This window comes from Nycticebus coucang, chromosome 11 (assembly GCF_027406575.1).
Source record: "Nycticebus coucang isolate mNycCou1 chromosome 11, mNycCou1.pri, whole genome shotgun sequence".
Classification (NCBI taxonomy): Eukaryota; Metazoa; Chordata; class Mammalia; order Primates; family Lorisidae; genus Nycticebus; species Nycticebus coucang.
Window position 1 is genome coordinate 79,414,396 of NC_069790.1, and position 22,380 is coordinate 79,436,775.

General features: G+C 41.4%; 1 protein-coding gene and 1 non-coding gene across 4 annotated transcripts in view; both read left to right on the forward strand.

Annotated features, from left to right (window-relative positions):
* The window catches only part of SLC26A4 (solute carrier family 26 member 4), a 54,551-nt gene extending 47,699 nt beyond the window's left edge, over positions 1-6,852 (forward strand). For all 3 annotated transcript variants that reach the window (XM_053609258.1, XM_053609260.1, XM_053609261.1), the window contains exons 19-21: positions 1,233-1,378; positions 3,720-3,803; positions 5,708-6,852. In XM_053609258.1, coding sequence (XP_053465233.1) covers positions 1,233-1,378; positions 3,720-3,803; positions 5,708-5,731 — 254 coding nt within the window. In that variant the 3' untranslated portion in view covers positions 5,732-6,852. The remainder of the gene's footprint in view (positions 1-1,232; positions 1,379-3,719; positions 3,804-5,707) is intronic.
* Positions 6,853-16,793: 9,941 nt separating this feature from the next.
* LOC128560583 (U7 small nuclear RNA) lies at positions 16,794-16,857 on the forward strand. Its single transcript, XR_008373068.1, has one exon. It is a non-coding gene; the product is annotated as a U7 small nuclear RNA (small nuclear RNA).
* The last annotated feature ends 5,523 nt before the right edge of the window (positions 16,858-22,380 follow it).

Consider the following 22,380-nt stretch of genomic DNA (forward strand, 5'->3'; position numbering starts at 1 on the left):
TTTATAGGTTTTGGTGTCTTCCTCATTAGCATGAGTTTCTTTGAGTTTTTCTTGTCCCAAGGGCTATGGATCAGGGGGCACAAATGCAGAAAACAGCAGGATTCAGACCTGAAAGGCACTCACAACCCTTGGGGATCTGTGGGGAGACAGAGGGCCCATTCAAGGGATTAGTGGGGCCTTTCCCTGTGTTCCTCAAAGGGCCTCAGGGTCAGCAGCAGTGTCCTTCAGGTTGCTTCCTGGGGGCCAGGTCTGTCAAAATACAACAAGTTTAAAGATTTCAATTGGCTTTATTTGCTATTTTAGAATTGGGCAAAATTTCATTCCATAAAGTAAAACAAGTGTCCTCCCCTATATTTTTAAACTATTCTTTTATGTTAGAAGATAATGTAAAATTTGCCATTTTATTTTTTGAGATGGAGTCTCATTTTGTCACCCTCAGTAGAGTGCTGTGGCATCACAGTTCACAGCAACCTTCAGTTCTTGGGCTTAGGTGATTCTCTTGCCTCAGCCTCCTGACTAGCTGGGACTACAGGTGCCCGCCACAACGCCCGGCGATCAAATTTGCCATTTTAGTCACTGTTAAGTGTATTATTAAATCAGTGGCATTACTTGTATGCAAAATGTTGTGTGATCATTGCCCATGATCTATTTCCAAAGTTTTTCATCACTAGAACCAGACACTGTACACATTAAGCAATGACTTTGAGAACATTTTGAACTCAGGAAGATACCGTTTCCAATTTCTGCCACAAATCTGGCAATATGTGGGAACGTATGTCCTGACAGTAGTGCCAGCTCGGGGGCTGGGGGGTATATTGAGGAGAACAGAGCTGGAGATGACTGGAGTCCCTTAGAGCAAAAGGGTTCTCCAGGGTCTGTGTCCCCATGTCGGTATATGCATGCATGCACAAAGGGAGGCACTAGTGCTCAGGCTGAGTTCCTTAGAAGCAAAGCTCAGGGGGCAAATCTTCCAGGGAAGGGCACAGCTGTGAACCATTGGCAGCCAGCCTCACAGCAGCTGGGGGATGGGGACGCCAGCCTGGCAAAAGGAACACTGGCAGACATGAAGGCTGACGACAGCCATCATGGGATAACCATTAACTCAGTGTAGAGCAGGGCCATATTTTAGAAATGAGACAAAAAATAAAGAGGAGTTACAAAACCTTAATGTTGGTTGATGCTACAAAAAACATCTTTTCCTAGAGACTAAATATTTTCTCTTTCTTTTGAAGATCACGTGATAGAAAAGCTGGAGCGATGTGGGTTCTTTGACGATCACATTAGGAAGGACACATTCTTTTTGACTGTCCATGATGCAATACTTTATCTACAGAATCAGGTGAAATCCCAAGAGGGTCAAGATTCTATCTTAGAAACGGTAAATATTTAAACGTTCTACATACATGTCTTTCCTAACCTATCCTAATGTTGGATTTCTGTAAATGGCAAAAATTACATGAATCTAGGCTTGAATCCCAGTGTAACTGTTGGATTTTAGATTATCTGCGTAACTTCTTGGAGCTTCAGTTTTTTCATCAGGAATATGGGAGTAAAAACATTCACTTTGCCGGTAGACATGAAGACTAAATAAGATAGTGTATAGCAAAGTACCTGGTAGTACCCAGTACATGGTAATTGTAAGTTATATGAATTTACTAATTAAAAGTGGGCATTAGCTAGCATGCCTTTTTAGAATACAGGCAGTCTCTGTTATGAACGAGATAGGTTCTGTAACATTTAACTATTACTTGTAATAGCCTCCATTTGTAAGTCTGAGTTGTACATAAGTTGGATGCTTGTACCTCGGGGACTGCCTGTATAGCACTGAAATCAGGTATGGCTCATGCCTGTAATTTTAGCACTGCGGGAAACCAAGGCAGGAGGATTGCTTAAGGCCAGGAGTTTGAGACCAGCCTGGGCAACACAGTGAGACTCAGTGTCTACAAAAACCAGAAAAAAATTAGCACAGTCTAGTGGCACATGTGTGTACTCCCAGCTACTTAGGAGGTCAAGGCAGGTGGATCACTTGAGCCCAGGGCTCCAGAGGTCCTGGGCTCAAGAGGTCCTCCTGCTTCAGCCTCCCAAGTAACTGGGACTGAGGTGCATGCCACCATGCCTGGATAAGTTTTTTTTTTTTTTTTTTTTTTTTTTACCTTTTTTATAGAGATGGGGTCTTTTAAGTTGCCCAGGCTGGTCTCAAACACCTGGCCTCTAGTGATCCTCCTGCCTCAGTCTCCCAGAGTGCTGGGATAACAGGCATGAGCCACTATGCCAGGCTTAATCTCTTTCTATCCAATTTTAAATTCTCTAATTCATAGGTAACAACAAAGCAGGATTACACAAAGTTTCTAAAAAAGACTCCACAGTGAAAAGTAAAACAGAGCTAAGGTATCAAGCTCTTATTCAACATGAACATAGTGGTTTGTTTACCCCTATTCTTATCTAAGATCTTAGGCCATCAGAGTCATAAAGACCACTAACTAAGGGTGTAAAAGGAGGCTAGATTCAATCTTGTTTGCAATCAGGGAGTTACTGTGAGTGGCTGAGATTTACTTATTTAAAACTTGAGACACTTTGTTGCCCAGGTTGGTCTTGAACTGGGCACAAGGGATCCTTCCACCTCAGCCTCCTGAGTAGCTGGGATTACAGGTTTGAGCCACCACGCCTGGTGCTTGGATGGATTTTTATTTTTTTGACCCTAAGTATTAGACTGAGTACATACTTACTGGTTCACTGGACAGGGGGCTGAGCGTTATTGGTGGCCAGGGAGACTAGAAACTTTACCCTTCTGCATCTCCCCGGGTCTAGCACAAAGCCCGGTGTATGGTAGATATAGGTAAATGATGATAAACTTTGCCTTTGGGACCCTGCTTTCCTTCAGGAAGAGTCACTGTGCATTATGGATATTGTGGCTGCTGTGATATGACCCTCTCCCATATTGCTTTATATTACCATCACAGGACTATCCCAGGACAGCCCCAACTTATACCCAGACTCCTCCTTTCTCATTATGTCAAGACCATTTGCCCAGGAACATAATCCTGCAATTCATTTCCATGCTAGCCAAGAGAATGGGTTACTGTTGAGATGAAAAATAGCTAAATAAAACTTCCAAACATCATTCTAGCCTGGATATATATTTGGACTTGCTATGGATATGTGCTTCATTAAGCAGAAGACAAAGCCCAAACTGTTGTTGGCTTGCCCTGTGTGGAAGACTAAATTACATACTAGCCCTAAAAAACAGAACTTTCCTGAACACCAACTTGGTCCATAGTTGTTGGTTTCCATCTCCAGTAAAACTTCCATCCTAGTCAATAGGACTGTTCATTGCCGTCACTCACACTCCCTTCCCTGGGCATTCCCTGCATGCCCAGTGCTGGACTGAGTGCTCTTCGCTTAAGCCATTGAAAGAGAAGCACCATTGAATCCTGGATCATTGAGGCAGAAGGGTGACTGGTTAAGAGGAATATACGGCAGAGGTTGGAAAGCTGAAAAGGAGAGTAGACAATGGAGAATTATACCAGTTCACGTTTGAATGTGAACACATGATATAGGGAAAATTCTAAGCTGGGGAATATAAAAGAGTGATAAAACTAAAGAGAACTGTGAAGTAGGGGAAACATGATGAGAAACACCAGCAAGGCTTCAAGTTGTTCTCAGTGGAGTATTGGGGAGGTTATGCCATTATATTTCTACTCTGCGTTCTCTTTCTTAAGATCACCCTCATTCAAGACTGTAAAGATCCTCTTGAACTAATGGGAGCAGAGCTGAGGGAAGAAGAACTTGACGTCCAAGATGAGGTATGATTATTTCCTTCTGAAGAAAATGATTTGGATGAAATCTTGAAGAAATAGGATAATGCTTATAGTGAATATATCTGATTAAGAAATGTCAGGGAAAATAATTCCAAAAAATACCAAAAGAGTGGCAGCTTCATAGAAGGGTAAAATGGAAAACGAGAGTTCTCCCTTGAAGACATGAAGTACTGGGAACCCTTTGCCCAAGTGCTGGCAGTTTAATACACTGGTCCTAATTTAATACCTAAGCTTCCACATAGTTCTCTTCCAAGACCACAGACAGAGAAAAGGTGTATATTTGTTAAAAATTGAAAGATTTCTTAGAAATCAAGTAATCCAACATCCTAGGCCACGCAGAATCCATCCTCCACCATCTCTGATGGATGGTGACTTAGTTTTCACGTGAACATTTCTAGACATGGTAGTGACCTCTCAAGGGAGTTTGTTACCTGGTCTCTAAATGTTAGTTATGCTTACAGAACTGAATTTGGCCTTTTTGTAACAACCCCCTAAAGAAATGGTGCTCAGTCTGCCCTCCTTGTCAACACAAACCTTTCCACTGAACAGCCCTTCAAATACTTAAGAATAGCTCTCACGTTTCCACCAGACGCTTCCAGGCGAGACTCCTCTGATACTGGCTGACGTTCCTCATAGATGCATAGTTTGTTTATCCTTCTTTGGCCAAAGTGAAGACACAAAATCCCAAATGTGCTCAGGCCAGCATGGAGATTATGCAAGCAAGACCTTCCTTGATCTTGTCAAATTTAAAACGTGTTTGCTTTCCTAACAGCTATCTCAAAATCTTGGCTTCTATTAAGCAGGGGTCAACTAAAGACCCGGCATTTTCATATAAACTATGGCTTAGCAGGGCTTCCTATTTATACTTATTTAATTGGTTTTTGACCCCAATGCAGGACTACATGTATTTCTTCAGATTGTATCGTGTTTGTTTCCAGTTGATTGACATGGTTGTGTATTTTGATTCTACCATCCAATATAGCAACTCCATCCCCCACTCACACTGGTATCATGTGCCAGTCAGATAAGCATAATTTCTCTGCCTTTTTCTAGGTCCTGATAAAAATAGTGAAGAGAAAAACATTCAATCCCCCTATGGTAAAATCTTGTAGTAGGGGTGACAGGCAGAGATTTTTTTGTGGAGGAAATAATATTGCTAGAGTGAAAATCACATAGAACATACTAGAATGGACAGAAATTTAAAAAAAAGAAAAGAAAAAGAAAAAATAGAGTGAAAATCACAGGCCCTGCATCTTAGCCTACCAGCGAGTCCAGGAAAGTCCTTACTGAGTTGAGAAGTCCTTTCAGCTTTAGTAGCTTATGATTCTATGAATACAGGGAAGGTTTCATTTGAGTAAAAACTTACATGTCAGAATATGAACTTAAGCTGCCACATTATAGGATATTTGTTGACTGCCACATAAAAGAATCATTCAGAAAGGGTTTCTATAGATGGTAAGCAGTAATCGCATAGTGGTTTCAAGGGCAAGTACTTTAGGACCATGCAGACCTGGGTGCTGGTACTGATTCTGCTCTTCCTGGCTGTGCAGCCCAAGGCAAATTATTTACCTTGTTTCATTTTCATATCTTCATGTAAAATAGAAATAATACCACACAGTCGTGAAAATTAAAGGATGCAAGTAAATGAATAAGAACAGTGTCTCATACATACTAAGTGCTCAATAAATTATAGTCATTGCTTTTAAATAAATCTGAAGTATGATGAGGTACAAAATTAAGTTTTTATCCTAGTACTATTATGATGCTATGTACCTAAGATGAGTAAAAGCAAGCAACAAATACTATAAAAACATATTTGTGAAAAAAATAATGTAGACTTAAGGAGAATTCAGTTGCATCAACACTGTGTCTCCCCTTTGCTTCTGCAGGCTATGCGTAGACTTGCTTCCTGAACCTGGGCGTAGGACGTCTCTCTGAGTAAGGACCCCAAGACCAGATGGACCTGCCCCTGTCATTCTATGCAAACATTTTCTGCATTGATTATTTCTTCAGACTTGAAACACTCATTCTTTTTCTATAAGAATTTTTAAATATTTGATTTCTTTTAACCTCTTGGCCATTGAAAGAGAAGCACTAAAATCATTTCTAAGCTTTATTTATTAAATAAACAGTTTACCTCTAAAATGGGCAAAATGGTGAGGAGAATTATTTGGTGAGGAGAATTCAGTCATGTCCAGGATTTGCTGATGTTATAATATGCCACTGATCCCTCATGACAGATTGCTAACACTGTTCACCTGAGTACTGGGGTTTCTCTATACAGCTGGACTGAGGCCTCTGTGGTCAGGTGAGTCAGGAATGACCAACAATAAAGAAAAATCAGTTTTTGACAGACCTTGATAGCCATGAGCTGCACTGGTCGTTACTCTTGTGTAAGGTCACGTTCAGTAAATTCAGAAATTTAATTATCAATGCATTCAACATCCAAAGCCTTCAAAAATCACTTTTGGTAAATAATTCAAGGTTTTTGTTTTTTGTAGAGACAGAATCTCACTTTATCGCCCTCGGTAGAGTGCTATGGTGTCACAGCTCACAGCAACTTCCAGCTCTTGGGCTTAGGCTATTCTCTTGCCTCAGCCTCCCAAGTAGTTGGGACTACAGGTGCCCGCCACAATTGTTGCAGTTTGGTCAGGGCTGGGTTTGAACCCGCCACCCTCAGTATATGGGGCCGGCACCTTACCAACTGAGCCATAGGCACCACCCATAATTCAAGTTTTTAAAATATAAGTTTGATTGGCTGGGCACAGTGGCTCATGCCTGAAATACTAGCACTCTGGAAGGCTGAAGCAGATAGATTGCTTGGGCTCAGCAGTTCGAAACTAGCCTGAGCATGAGTGAGACCACATCTCTACTGAAAATAGAAAAACTGAGGCAAGAGGATCGCTTGAGCCCAAGTGTTTGAGGGTTTGAGGTTGCTGTGAGCTAGGATGAAGGCATGGCACTCTATCCAGGGTGACAAATGAGAAAATGAGACTCTGCCTCAAAAAAAAAAAGCAAGTTTGATTAGTACTTTATAATGAAGTTTTATTATACAAAACCAGATACATGAGTAGAATTCAGGATCTCTTTGATCCTGGAAATAGTTTACTTAAGAGCTGTAGAACTGGACTGATAGATCAGAAACATTGATACAGAGAGATGAATCAATAAGATGCTCTCAAAATTATGTTTTGATGTAATACTCACAGATCATAATTGAGATCAAAGAAAACATATGACAGATTATTTCTAGTTTAAAAATATAGTTTTAATTTATCTTAGTCTATAAAAATGATTATTGCTTCAAAACAACTAAGAAATGCCATTTCACAAAATAAGTGAGGTGATAGTTATGTTAATTAGTTTGATTTAAGCAGTCCACACTGTATCTCAAATCATCATGTTGTACCCCATAAATGTATACAGTTATGATTTAATAAAAATTAAGTTAAAAAATGATCATTGCATAGAGGTATATGTAGGTATGGTTTATTTAAAATCTGACACAAAACCCCTTTTAAACAAAAGAAAATTTGGTATGTTTATAGGACCATGGTGATTAAAATAAGTTTATATTTTTTTCTGTAAAATGTTAGCAATATGGCTCAGCACCTGTAGCTCAAGCGGCTAAGGCGCCAGCCACATACACCAGAGCTGGCAGGTTCGAATCCAGCCCAGGCCTGCCAAACAACAATGACAACTACAACCAAAAAAAAAAATAGCTGGGGTTTGTGGCAGGCACCTGTAGTCCCAGCTGCTTGGGAGGCTGAGGCAAGAGAATCGCCTAAGCCCAGGAGCTGGAGGTTGCTGTGAGCTGTGATGCCACAGCACTCTACCCAGGGCTACAGCTTGAGGCTCTGTCTCATAAAAAAAAAAGTTGGCAATGTTTGCACTTATTTTAGTACTGAGAAAAATAAATAAATTTTAGCAGTATGTAATCTTTGAGCTCTGAGTATTTATTGTAAAAAACTAAAAAGTAAACTGCTTCTAGTAGTCTACATTTAAAATGACTTCTTTAAAGACAAAGCATTCTAAATGAATATAATATAAAATATTGATTTAGAATAAGCCAAAAGTTTTTATTTTAGATCTTTTATTTTTACTTAATCTTTTCTGAGTGCCAACAGTGTTTTAGGTATTATATATAACATACAGGCTTTGGTCTTAGGGACTATATTTCATGCTGGAGTGAATGAAGCTGTACTTCATTTTAGAGAAAAATAAATATCCAGATTTCCAAATGAGACAATATCTGTTTTGCTTGACTGAGAACTACTCTTGGTACACATGGGGGATTGGTTCTAGGACCCACGTATAGACCCAAATCCATGCATATTCAAGTTCTGTAGTAGGCCCTACAGTAGGCCAAAAGGTAGAATGTCTTATCTGTTTTTCTTACTAAATACAAAGAGAAACAATGTGTCTGCTTCTAAAGGAATATGATCAGTGACCCTATAAAATTGTTTGATTCTAAATTGTGGTTATGTATATAGTCACAGCATAACCAGGACTATAGTGCTATCTCATTTCTACTCTAATACCTACTTATAATGGCAAAAAATCGTATCTCTGAAGAGTAAATGTAATAGTCTTGCAGAAAATGGATGGATACCTCTGTTCAATAAAGGCAATCTGTACTGCTCATTTTTTGAAGGAAATACCAAAATTACATTTTACAACAAGGCTAGAGTTTTGTGAACTTTGGGTTCATGTGTGACTATATGAGACCAGTTTAACTTGTTTCTTAAGCACACTCTAGAATACCATCTAGTCCAGTGGTTCTCAACCTGTGGGTCACAACTCCTTTGTAACAATGAAAATACATCCTGCATATGAGATATTTACATTATGATTAATAACTGTAGCAAAGTTACAGTTATGAAGTAGCAATGAAAATAATTTTATTGTTGGGGGTCACCACAACATGAGGAACTGTATTAAAGGGTTGTGGCATTAGGAGGCATTAGAAAGGTTGAGAACCACTGGTGTAGTTTATGCATTTTGTGAATAGTAAGCATACTTTTAATTCTGTATTGTCAATGGAAATTTTACTTTAAATTAAAGCTATCTTTTATATTTTTAACCTATAAGATTTCAGTATTGTATATGAGTTTCAGTAAGTGAAAAATATCAAATCATGTACATTTGGAGATATTTGAGCATATTTTTAAATAAATGTAAAATTGCCTTTTAAACTACTCAGATGTGGCCTTTCTGAATAAAACTATTAAATTTAATAAAAAATGAGCCAGGTTTTGTGGCATGTTCCGGTAGTCCCAGCTACTGTGAAGGCCAAGGTGGGAGGACTGCTTGAGCCTAGGAGTTTGAGTCCAGCCTGGGCAACATAGCAAGATTCTGTCTCACACAAACAGATAAATAAAATGCTAGATTCCACGTTTTCCATTACCCTTACTAGTCATCACTTTTATGTATTCTTTATAGCTCCACTTCTATTTGTGTACAATTTCTTTTTTATATTTATCAATGCAATAAACAATGTTATAAATATTTCAGTTAAACCTGTAATTATTACCCAAATATTGCCAGCTTATTTTGTGCAATGATTTTTTACTATTATTTTATTTCAATAGGTTTAGGGGGTCCAAGTGGTTTTTTGATACACGAATGAATTATATAGTTGTGGAGTTAGGGCTTTTACTGTATTCATCACCTGAATAGTATATACTTCACCTGCTAGATAATTTTTTGATCCCTCACTCTCCTCTCGCCCTTCCCCTTTCTGAGTCTCCCGTGTTCATTATACTGATCCATATGGCCATGTATACCCATCATTCAGCTTCCACCTGTAAGTGAGTATGTGTGGTATTTGTTTTTCTGTTCCTAAGATACTTCACTTAGGAGAGTTGCTTCTTGAAAGGAAATCAATGGAAGAGAGAGCAAAGAGGAAGGCTAAAACAAAAGGTGGAAGAAGAGACAGCGGTCAGGAAGCAGAAAGGAATGATGGGGTAGAGGATTTGGTCCTGGGAAAAGAACATTCAAATAGAGGATTGATTTCCAATACAATCACATCTGTTAAGAACTCAGGAGTGGCCGACATGACATTCCTTCTCTCAAATGCCACACCAACTCCTAAATGCCTGGTTCCCTTACCTGGCTTTTTTTTTTTTTTATTGTTTTCTATTATGCTCTATAATTCACCTATTACTGCTAGTCTTTCTGCCTCCTCCCCTCTGCCAGGATATCAAACTCCACGAGGGCAGGGTTCTTTGTTTTGTACCTAGGTATATCCCAAGTGCTTGTAAGAGTGAAGAGTGCCAGATCCCCAGTAGGTACTCAGTAAGGATTGCTGAACAACTGAATTCAGCTGCAGTCAGTGACACTGAGTAAAGACAACAAGGTTGAGAATAATAGTTATCAAATTACTTAAGACTTCCAGAGTTTCCTGCGCTTTTAGGCCCTATCCCCAAGGCTTATTGCAACTGACCTGCCCACCTGGCTGTCTTAACCAGATGGTCCCTGGAATAGGGGCTGGATTCACTTGGATGTTGACAGAGAGCTTCAGGGAGTGGGAGCTCCTCTGAGCCTCTGTATCCATTTGGAATATTTCGGCCAAGTGAGCCCACTTTATCCTTTTCTTCAGGAACATCTCTAGGCCTGGACATTGAGGTATTATTTTAGCATAAGATCTTATTTCAAGGCCATTCCCAAAGCATTGTTTTAGACCCAGTGCTCTGAGACCCCTCTCTTCTCCTTTAAAAATTTTATTGTGAAATAATTATAGATTCACAGGAATTTACAAAGAAATATATGGCAAGATTTCCATGCGCCCTTTACCCAGCCTCCCCTAGTGTTATCATCTTCCATCGCTATAGTACAATTAAAACACACACACACACACACACAAGAAAATCGGCATTGCCGCAAACCACAGAACTTATTCACCCTTCACAAGTTACACGTGAACTCATCTGTGTGTGGGTAGCTCCATGCAGTTTTACCTTGTGTACAGCTTTGTGTGAAGACCACCACCATCATCAGCTGAACTATATCATAAACACAAACTCCTTTGGAGGGCCTTTTATAAACACACTCCAAGTGCAAATTCACCACTCTTCGCATCGTCCCAGACTTACAGCTGAACAAGGACACTGTGAGTTGGAGGAGCACTTCTGCTATTATACTTCCTATGGTGAGGGTAAGCTGAATACCTAATAGTCTATCACTGAATTTTTTCCATGGCCTTTCAGTGATCCTCCAATGAAAACATGCTACGTTGTTATTCTCAGCAGCTGCCTGTGTTACCCACAACCATCCCAGTCAGGGAGAGCTGTAGGCAGCGTGGCAGGAGCATCTAAAGGGCACCCTTCACGTGAAAGAATGTTACAACTCCTTGGCTAACCAATAGCACAAGTTGGGGAAGACTCTTTGGACAGACCAGGTATAGGTCTCTTCAAGACACCTGTCAACCAGAGAGGCTGCCTAACACTTGATAGTCATCTGCGTGTGGATCAAAGTAGTCACGCCTACCTGCTCCAGCTGAATTCACTTCCTAACTCATTGATTTGTGGTCAATCAGCACAGTGGGATTCAACCCTTTCTCAAGGGTATTCCAGGTCCAGAGCAGGATTCCTGGGCATACTTCTGTATCCCAGGTGAGTATGAGACAGGGGTCCTCAAACTACGGCCCGCAGGCCACGTGAGGCAGAGTGATTGTATTTGTTCCCGTTTTGTTTTTTTACTTCAAAATAAGATATGTGCAGTGTGCATAGGAATTTGTTCATAGTTTTTTTTTAAAAAAAACTATAGTCCGGCCCTCCGATAGTCTGAGGGACAGTGAATTGGCCCCCTGTTTAAAAAGTTTGAGGACGCCTGATAGAGCATCAGAACACACAGGTGAGCCCATGATCTTTTTCTAGTAAGTTCCCAATTAAGTAGGCAAGGGAAGGAAGTGGTGAGAAATGAGGCTGGAAGGTGGATAGGGGCCAGATAACCAGGAGCCTTGAATACCGCATTAAGGAGCTTGGATTTTCTCCTCTATTCTGGTAAGAGATAAAGGAAAAATGGCTGGGTTATGTTACCTAGCTAATCCAATCAGCTGATCTGGGTATCTAGAAATAAATTCAGAAGGTGCAATTAAAGTAGAGATGAATGAGGTTTTTGTTTTTTAGTTTCCAAGGAGAAAGGAAGAGATGAAAGCCAATGTATTAGCTTTTGTGATTTAGTAATAAAGGCTTTCTCCATGGATGTGATTTTTACTTCCATAGTTCATCTTTTAAAGTAATTTAGTATTCTATCATTTGTAACTATACGAGGCATTACTGTTATGATTAGGAGATGAAATACGTGCTATTTTAAAACATAAGGCAGAAGCAGATACTGATTGAAGATTGTGGCATCAATATTTCCTTATAAACATGTTGCTGTTTCTATGGGGCAGTCACTGTCTTTTTCTGGTTGTACTTGCTTGTAATACGGGATCTTCTTGGTTCCTAAAACAAAGGAAGAAGTGAGTGCTTAATATTAAGATATTTCTGTTTAAACTGGTTATTAAACATCTGTAACAAAATACAAGTTCTGGCAAATAAGTGCTCTGTGCCACCTTCTCCCAAAGAATTGAGGGGCTTGAACCTTTGGGAGAGAAGCTCCGCTGTCCTTTTTGCTCGGCCCCGTTGCTCCATGCTGGGTGGTTGGCTTGACCAGAGCCACAGCGAGCCACAGCCATGCTGTGTGAGGAAGCTTTGGCTAAAAATCTATACAGGGAGGGGAGGGTTGTGGAGGCCAAATTTCTCTGCTTATATAGTTGAAGCTGGTTTCTTAGTTTCATCTTCATCCCCTCCTTCCCCCGCCAACACACACACACACACACTCCAAGGCACAGTTCCTCACTCCTTCCTTCCTTCCTTTTAGTGCTATTTTTTAAGTAACAGCACAGAACTAGGGGTTGCGTATCTCGTAAGTGATAAACAAAACACACGGTTTCTGTTCTCATGGAACTTACAGTGGAAAGTGGGAGACGATCAATAAAGATGTAAACATACCAATATATACGTGATGATTACCTACAGTAGAGACGCTAAAGGGGTCTTAACACAGATGGAGGTGATGAGAGAGTAATGGGGCACTCTGAAGAGATAACGTTAGGTAAATAGTTGGACGTGAGCAGGGTGGATGGCATGTGTGATTAGGCTTTTTTGGACGGGCATGGGTTGGGCTGACCTGGCTGTTATGGGAATGGGGCTAATCGCTAATCAAGGTCTTGCAGGTACAAGACCTTGCAGATTGTTTTGAGGAGCTGGTTGTTTTCAGGGACTGATTAATGTCCCTGAGACTTTCTGATGTGGATAGGTAGATACAAATTGTTATGGGAATACATTGGATCAAGACCCTGAAACTTCTAAGAAGTGACCCATACCCCTCAAAAGTTGTGTATCAAATCCAAGCACTGTGCTCTCCTTCCTGCCTGTGGATGCTGGGAGGGGGCCCAGTCTGCTGTCCAAACTGTTAGAATAAACTTTTCCTTTCTTGCTAAGATTTTACTTGCTCTTGCTTGCTTTAATTATTTTAGTGACTTCCTTGACCTGTCACTGTGTCACTGTGTCACCCTAATGCTAATATTTAAGTAAGGAGTTAGCACGTGCAGATCTGGGGATATCAAGCAAAGGTAATGCCCTGAGGCAGCAGAGAACTCAGCTGGGCTTGTCCAGGGACTGGAGCAGTGGGAGAGTGGGAAGGTGACCATGTTGCCCGAGTGAGGCCCTCGAGATTCAAAGGTCTGTGATGCAAAGACATTGAAAGACTTCAACCAGGGAAATACGGCCAGATTTGTTTCTTTAAAAGATTATTTTGAGGGGAATGTAGACTTGTTTCTATGCGTGGAGTATACCTCTCCAAGAATACACAAAGAACTGGTCATTTGGATTGCATATAAGAAGGAACTAGGCAGATGGGGTGCAGGGGCAGAAGACAGAACTTTCACAGTAGACTCTTTATTAACTTCTGATTCTGCACCATCAGATGGTATTGTACATATCCCGAGACTAGAAGCAAGAGCGGGAGGAAGGCTTTTGCAGATGTCCTGGACATACTGGAGACATTCTTAGGGAAACTTAGTGATCATACTGTGTGGGAGCAGAAGAGGGAGGAATTAAGATAGTTCCTGTTTTTGGATTCTGGATGGAGCAACTAAGAGAAGGGTGATAATTCCTGAAATTGGGGGCAGCTGAAGAGGGACTGTTTGGGGGGCATTGGCAGCCCTAGAATTTCTGCGTAGGAACACTTATGGGTGGGTAGCCAGCTTGTTGGAAGTAGGGGCTGAATGAAATTTGCTTTAAGCGTGTACTTGCATAGCATTTCCATCCCCTCAGGATAGATGTGATCATACTGCAGTGAGCTAAGACATACATGTGCACACCACAGAACTAGAAAAAGTAAAAACCTCAGCAACTCATACAAGAAAAGGCTTTTGGGGAGGAGTGTTGTGTTTTTCTTGCTCAATATTTGTTATAGATCAAGGCAATTTTTCTCCATGTGATGGCTCAGCATTCCAGGCTGCTTTGGTCTCACAGCTCAAACATGATTACCTTGGTACAGAAGAAGCCACGGGAAAAATAAAAAAGAAAGCAAGGAGAATTGTGAACCTGCTTTAAAATATTTCCACCCAGAAGCAACATGTAACTTTCACTCACATTTCAGTGACCAAAGTAAAAGATGTGGACAAATATAATCATTTAAATGTCTAAGAAGAGGAGAATTAGAAATATTGATGAAATATTTGAAACACTAATAATGTTTAGTAACATTATATAAGAATGAAAAAAAATCTCAACTGCCTGCTCCAAAGAGTGGGTTGAAGGTTATGGAGAGAGGTGGAACTTGGACCATGAGTGAGTACCCCATTGTTCAGTGTCATATTTTGACAGGGAGGGGACGTGCCAAGAATCCCAATTTTGGGCACAGTGAATTCAAGATATTTCCATTCAAGTATAGGTGTCAAATAAGCAGTTCAGTCAGAAGGTCAGACTAGGTTCAGGGCTCAGGCCTGTAATTTAGCACTCTGGGAGGCCAAGGTGGGTGGATTGCTTGAGCTCAGGAATTGAGACCAGCCTGAGCAAGAGTGAGACCCCCATCAATATTAAAAATAGAAAAACTAGCTGGGCACTGTGGCAGGTACTGGTAGTCCCAGCTACTTGGGAGGCTGAGGCAGGAGGATCACTTGAACCCAGGAGTTTAAGGTTGCTGCAAGCTAAGATGATACCACAGCACTCATCCCTCAGGTAACAGAGCGAGACTCCGTTCAAAAAAAAAGAATAAAGAAGGTCAGAGGGAGGACAGATCTAGACTGGAGATTAAAAATATATATATCTGTAATTGGATGGGGAAAGTGAAGTCCAGTGAGATAAGACTGCCAAAGGAAAATGTTTAGAGAATAATTAGAAGAGATTTACCCTCTTAATTTGCCCATTTAAAAAAAAAAAAAAGTCTGAGAATGGTGACTTATACTTATAATTCTAGTACTCTGGAAGGCCAGGTGGTGGATTACCTGAGCTCATGGGTTCAAGACCAGCCTGAGCAAGACCCCACCTCTAACAATAGCCAGGTGTAGTGGTGGGCACCTGTAGTCCCAGCTACTTGGGACGCTGAGGCAAGAAGATCACTTGAGCCCAGGAGTTTGAGGTTGCTGTGAGCAATGATGCCACAGCACTCTACCGAGGGTGACAAAGTGAGACTCTGTCTGGAAATAAATAAATAAATAAATAAATAAGGTGAGAACTATGAATAGAGTCCTGCAGACAGATGAAATTAAAGGGTGGTTTGAATGGGAAACTGAGAAGAAACAATCAGAGATGGAGGGGAGAACAGAGTAACGTTATTAAAACTAAGGGATGGGCGGCGCCTGTGGGTCAGTGGATAGGGCACTGGCCCCATATACTGAGGGTGGCGGGTTCAAACAAAAAATAGCCAGGCATTGTGGTGGGCACCTGTAGTCCCAGCTACTTGGGAGGCTGAGGCAAGAGAATTGCCTAAGCCCAGGAGTTGGAGGTTGCTGTGAGCTGTGACGCCACAGCACTCTACCAAGGGCGATAAAGTGAGACTCTGTCTCTACAAAATAAAATAAAACTAAGGGAAAAGAATGTTCAAAAGTATGTGTTTCTGTTCTTACCAAAGCAGAAGGCAGACCCCTCCACCTGTGCAATGGACCCCCCTCATCTCTCCATTCCCTTCTCTGCAGAATCATACTCATTAGCACTTAAACATGTGCTAGTGACATCTCCCATTTTATAAACCAAGGCCCCCTCCTTCCTCTGTCTCTCCAGCCACCATCATCTCACGAAGCTCTAGGCACACGGGCACCCTTGGGTCCTCCAGTGTTCCAAGTTCTTCAGCACCTTGTACTTAGGCTTCCTTCTGCCTGGCTTTCTCTCCAGGTTTCACTAAAGTCAACTCTTTCTCATCTTTCAGGTCTCAGCTTAAACATCATCTTCCAAAGAGGTCTTCTTAGACCAAACCCTACCAGTTCTCCGTCTCCACCCCCCAGTACCACAGGCGCTATATGTCCCATTCTATTTCCTCCCTATGTGTACAATTCTCTGAAATGTTTGTTTAGCTGTTTATATGTCATTCTCATCCCACTAGAAAGCAAGCTCCAAGAGGATACAAGGAAAGCTTAGTCGGGGAAGGGGGACAAGAGCTGAGGGGCAACAGAAGTGATCATTTCCTCCCAAAGTGTCACCTTTTCAGTAATTTGAATACTTTTATTTTTTTTTAAGAGACAGAGTCTCACTTTGATGCCCAGGCTAAAATGCAGTAGTGCAATCACAGCTCACTGCAGCCTCAAACTCCTGGGCTGGAGTGATCTTCCTGCCTCAGCCTCCAGAGTAGCTCTGGTACTACAGGTGTGCACCACCACACCTGGCTGATTTATTTTTAAAAAATTAATGTTTTAGAGAAAGGATCTCATTGGGTTGCCCAGGCTGGAGTTCAGTGGCATGATCATAGCTTAAAGAATTTTTTTTCTAGTGTTACAGCTCTTTTAGAATTTGTCTAGCAGGTTTTCCAGTCTCTACCAGAAGACACCCCCCATCCCAAAAAGGAAAAAAAAATCAGTGTTTTTTTTTTTTTTTATAGAGGTGGGGTCTTGCTATGTTGCCTAGGCCAGTCTTAAACTCCTGGCCTCGAGTCATCCACCCAAATCGCTGAGATTTTAGGCCTGGAGCCATTGTAGCAACCCTCTGAGATGATATGTTGATAGCAGAGTTGATACTATGACAAAAACAACCTTTGAGTAAGCAGTCTGAAATTCAGATTGTGACACCAGCAGGGAAGTTAATCAAAGGCTGGCCCCTTTATAAGTGCTTGCTGTCCCATCAACCAGTGCTGTGGGGCTCACCATGCCCCTTGTCCTGGCCTTAGGCCAGATAACCCTGCTGTTGTCATCTAGCTACACCCTCAGGGTAGCTGAGCACTTCATCTGTCAATACAGCACAGTGCCTAGAAGTGTCCAATGCATAGCAGTTGGTCAATCATTACTGAATAAATGAATGACTAAGTAAAGAAATAAAGGTCTATGACGTCAATGGTTGTAGGTGGTGCAGGCAGGTTAGCTAGGTTTGGGCTGAAAACCATCAATGATTTTGGCGTGAAGGAGTTCATTGGTAAACTCAGTGGTGGAGGGGGCGCATTTTCAGCTGAGGATTGGCAAGATGGCCAGACTGCTGGAGCTGAGGAGGGAGTAGAAAGAGAAGAAACAAAGTGGAGCCAGGAAGTCTTTCTAGAGACTTGTCTGCAAAGGGAAGAAAGAACAGGACAGTAACCCCAAGATGCAAAACGAAGGGAGAGTTTCATTTTGTCTTGTTTTTTTTTTTTTTTTTTTTGGCCGGGGCTGGGTTTGAACCCACCACCCTTGGCATATGGGGCTGGCGCCCTACGCCCTGAGCCACAGGCACCACACCATTTTGTCTTGTTTTAAAAGGCAGAGATGTCAGCTTCTTTTATATGCTTAGAGAGTAAAGGCAGTAATGGACGAATGCAAGATGGACAAGGTGACTGATGGTGTGTGGACAAGAGACACAGGACAAAAATCTCCCTCTGGGTTAGGAAGGAGGTGAGGGAGGAGCTCAGGAGGTTGAAGGTACAATCCTGTCCCTGCCTGTTATCTAAAATAGAAAGCTCAGGGTGGTACCTGTAGCTCAAGCTGCTAAGGTGCTAGCCACATACATCAGAGCTGGCGGGTTCAAATTTGGCCTGGACCTGCCAAACGATGACAAGTACGACCAAAAAATAGCTGGGCATTGTGGTAGGGGCCTGTAGTCCCAGCTACTTGGGAGGCTGAGCAAGAGAATTGCTTAAACCCAAGAGTTTGAGGTTGCTGTGAGCTGTGACACCACGGCACTCTACCAAGGGTGACATAGTAAGACTCTGTCTCAAAAAAAAAAAAATATATATATATATATATGTATATATATATATATATATATATATAGACTGGTGCCTGTGGCTCAGTGAGCAGGGCGCTGGCGTCATATACCACAGGTGGTGGATTCAAACACAGCCCTGGCCAAACTGCAACAAAAAAATAGCCGGGTGTTGTGGCGGGCACCTGTAGTCCCAGCTGCTCGGGAGGCTGAGGCAAGAGAATTTCCTAAACCCAGGAGTTGGAGGTTGCTGTGAGCTGTGTGACACCATGGCACTCTACTGAGGACCATAAAGTGAGACTCTGTCTCTACAAAAAAAAGACATAACAAGGATATGTTTTAAGATTTTACTTGAAGACTCAGAGATTATAGAAAGGAATATGAGAGGAAAGTAAAAACAAAAAGTCTTGTAATTTAAATGTCTAGCCCATTTTGTTCTTGCTTTACTATGAATTCTCAGATATCAGAAAATTATTTTATTGCAAAATATTGAATGTTGAACATATTACCTATCACATAGAAAACTTCCTACAAACCTTATTTGTGCTCATTTGCTCTTCCAACTAAATTGCTGTGCCTATATCAGCTGTCTGTTCCTTTCCCCAGGGCCCCTAAAAGTTTCCTTCTACAGCATGTTAGGCATAGAGCCCAGAGCCCTTCTCTAAATCACACCCTGATACAGCATAACTAGGAGGAACAGATTTATGCAAAACAAAAGCCCTAGTTGTGAGCAAAACCTTACCACCTTCACCACGCTCCTGAGATGGTGCAGGTTAGTATCACCTCTCCAGACCCAGAATAGAAGCACTTTCAGTCCGACCTTCTGCGCAGAGTCCCTTGGGGTCTGGGGATTCACAAAGCAGAACATGTTTGACTGGTAAGATATGCTTCAGGTAATTATCATGGATGAAATGATTATTTTAGGGGCCAAAATATGTATATGTCTTCATACACTGCATTTTGTCACTGTATTTTATTTCTGTCTCTTCATGACTTCCAAACTTTTGATGAAACACAATACATAGGGGAGATTTTATTTACCTGTGGCTGGTGCCACCTAGTGGACATTATCTCCTAAACAGGTTTGGGTTTTGGATGTTTACCAACCCTCAAAGGTAAGGAAGATGACTACTGTTGGAGGCCAAGGCAGGTGGAGTGCCTCAGCAAGAGCAAGACCCCATCTCTAAAAATAGCTGGGTGTTGTGGTAGGTGCCTGTATTCCCAGCTACTTGGGAGGCTGAGTCAAACTCCTGAGCCCGAGTTTGAGGTTGCTGTGAGCTGTGACACCATAGCACTCTATTGGAGGCAAGAAAGTTAGACTCCGTCTCAAAAAAAAAAAAAAAGACTAACATTCATTATTTGTTAGGCATTCAGGTGTGATGCTAATCTGCTTAAATGCATTGGCTAATTTAATCTAAAAAAAAAAACACAATGCAGGTAGGATCAACTATCCCTATGTCATAGGTAATGGGAACTGAGACATGGAAAGGTTAAGTGAGTTGCCTAAGGAAGGCCAGTCAGGAAGTAAATGGCAAAGCTAAAATTCCAAAGCCCAAACCCTTTACTACTATACTAAAACACTGAACCAATTCTGTAATTAAAGAAATCATTATAACGTGTTTGTATATTGAGAGGTGTGTGAATGTTGATGCTGTCGTTCGCATCCCAAAGATGGCTGAAGGCAAATACCATCCGGTTCCAAGGAAGCAGGTTGGTTGTCATCAGAGCCAAAAAATATGCTGCACTGGACAGCGGGTAAGCATGAATTCCTCTGGTGCCCCCAGGTAAGCGTTAAGGAGGACTAGGCTGTAACGTCTATCATCTCTTATTTAGGGAAATAAGCAAATCGTAACAATACATGGAATAGCTCAAGTTGAGTGAAGAGTGATACTCTCCTCCCTGTATAGCAGATACAGGGAGAAAGCTCAGACTCGACTGACAATCTGGAGGGTTTATTTCTGACAAAGAAAGAGCATATCATTCTCTACCCTTTCAGTGAGAAGTTTATTGCACTTGAGTGCCTTTTTTTTTCCCCATCAGGTAGAGGTTATTGCTATCTTTATGGTGCTCTCAAGGACTTTCTGTGTAATTTGGAAGAATTAAGTCATTCCCATATGTATTAGTCAGCTTGGGCCGCCATGACAAAATACCATGGACTGGGTGGTATAAACAACGGAAATTTATTTTTTTACAGTTCTGGAAGTTGGAAGTCCAAGGTCAGTGTGCTGGTAGGGTTGGGTTCTAGTGAGAGTTCCCTCTCTGGCTAGCAGACAACTGCTTTCCTGCTGTGTGATCACAAGGCCTTTTCTCAGTACATGCACTTGCAAGCTGTTTGAAGGCTCTTCTTACAAAGGCACTAAACCCCTCATGAGGGTCTCACTCTTCATAACCTTATTTAATGCTAATTACCTCCCAAGGCCCCATATATAGATTCCACTATGTTGAGGGTTAGGGCTTCAATATGAATTTTGGAGAGATACAAATATTCAGTCCTCAATATTCTGCAATCTGTCCCCCCAGTATGTCCTCATTCCATGCAAAATACATTCATTTCATCCCCCATACCCCGTAAGTCTTAACTCATTCCAGTATCAACTCTGAAATCTAAAGTCCCAAGTCTGGATCCCATGGGGTATAGGTTATCAGCTGGAGAGAAAAAAGTCCAGTCTTATCTACATATTGTTTAAATCAGATATGGAGACTTGAGGTATGATTCATCCTGAGGTAAAATTCCTCTCCAGTTGTGAACCTGTGAAACCAGACATGTTTGGGGCTTCCCAGATACCAAGAGCAGGCAAAGAGCAGCATTTCCATTCCAAAAGGGAGAAATAAGAAAGAAGAAATGTTTCTCCAATGATACTTTCCTCATTTCTGTCTGAGACCTTTCCAAAATTGCCCATAATGTCTGTATTTCTAGCACGGACCTCAAAATTCTTCCAGCTTACTTATCATCCAGTTTCAAAGCCACTGCCACATACTTAGGTATTTCTTACAGCAGCACTCCATTCCTTGGTCCCAAAATCTGTATTAGTCACCTTGGGCTGCCATAACAAAATACCGCAGGCTGAGTAGTAGAAATGACAGAAATTCTTCTATAGTTCTGAAGATTGAGAAGCATGGCTGGGTTCTGGTTAGGATTCTCTTCCTGGCTTGTACATAGCTACCTTCTTTCTTGTGCTCACATGGCCTATCTTTTCTTTTCTTTTCTCTTTTTCTTTCTTTCTTTTTTCTTTTCTTCTTCTTCTTTTTCTTTTTATCACAGTCTCACTCTGTTGTCTAGGCTAGAGTGCTATGGCATCAGCCCAGCTCACAGCAACTTCAAGCTCCTGGGCTCAGTAATCTTCCTGCTTCAGCCTCCCAAGCAGCTGGGACTACGGGCATATGCTAGGCTAAGTTTTTCTATTTTTAGTAGAGAATATGTCTTGACTCCTGAGCTCAAGGGATCCATCCACCTCCACTTCTCGGAGTGCTAGGATAACAGGCATGAGCCACTCCCCTGCCCCCCACATGGCCTTTATTTGATGTACATGTGTGAAGAGAGAAAGCAAACAAGCTCTTCAGTGTCTTTTTTTAAATAAGGGCTCTAATATCATTATGAGGGCTCTACCATTATTACCTCATCTAATCCTAATTACCTTCCAAAGGCCCATCTCTGAACACCATAAATATAGGGAGTTAGGGCTTAAAAAAAAAAGATATAGACTATAAATAAGACAAATATGGTAAAATGTTAATGATGAATCTTTCCAAAGTCTCAAAAAACAGACAACTAATATTTATACATAAAAATAAAAGTTAATTTCAAAAAACAGATCATGCCAAATCTTATAGACAATAGAAAAAAGAAGAAATACTTCAAAATCGGCTTGGTGCCTGTGGCTCAAGCTGCTAAGGCGCCAGCCACATACCACCTGAGCTGGTGGGTTCGAATCCAGCCCACCAAACAATAATGACGGCTGCAACCAAAAAATAGCCAGGTGTTGTGGCAGGCGCCTGTAGTCCCAGCTACTTGGGAGGCAGAAGCAGGAGACTCTCTTTAGCCCAGGAGTTGGAGGTTGCTGTGAGCGGTAATGCCATGGCAGTCTACCCAGGGCGACAGCTTGAGGATCTGTCTAAAAAAAAAAAAAAAAAAAAATACTTCAAAATCATTCTATTTCATCTATATCAGGATATACCTGATATTAAAATTG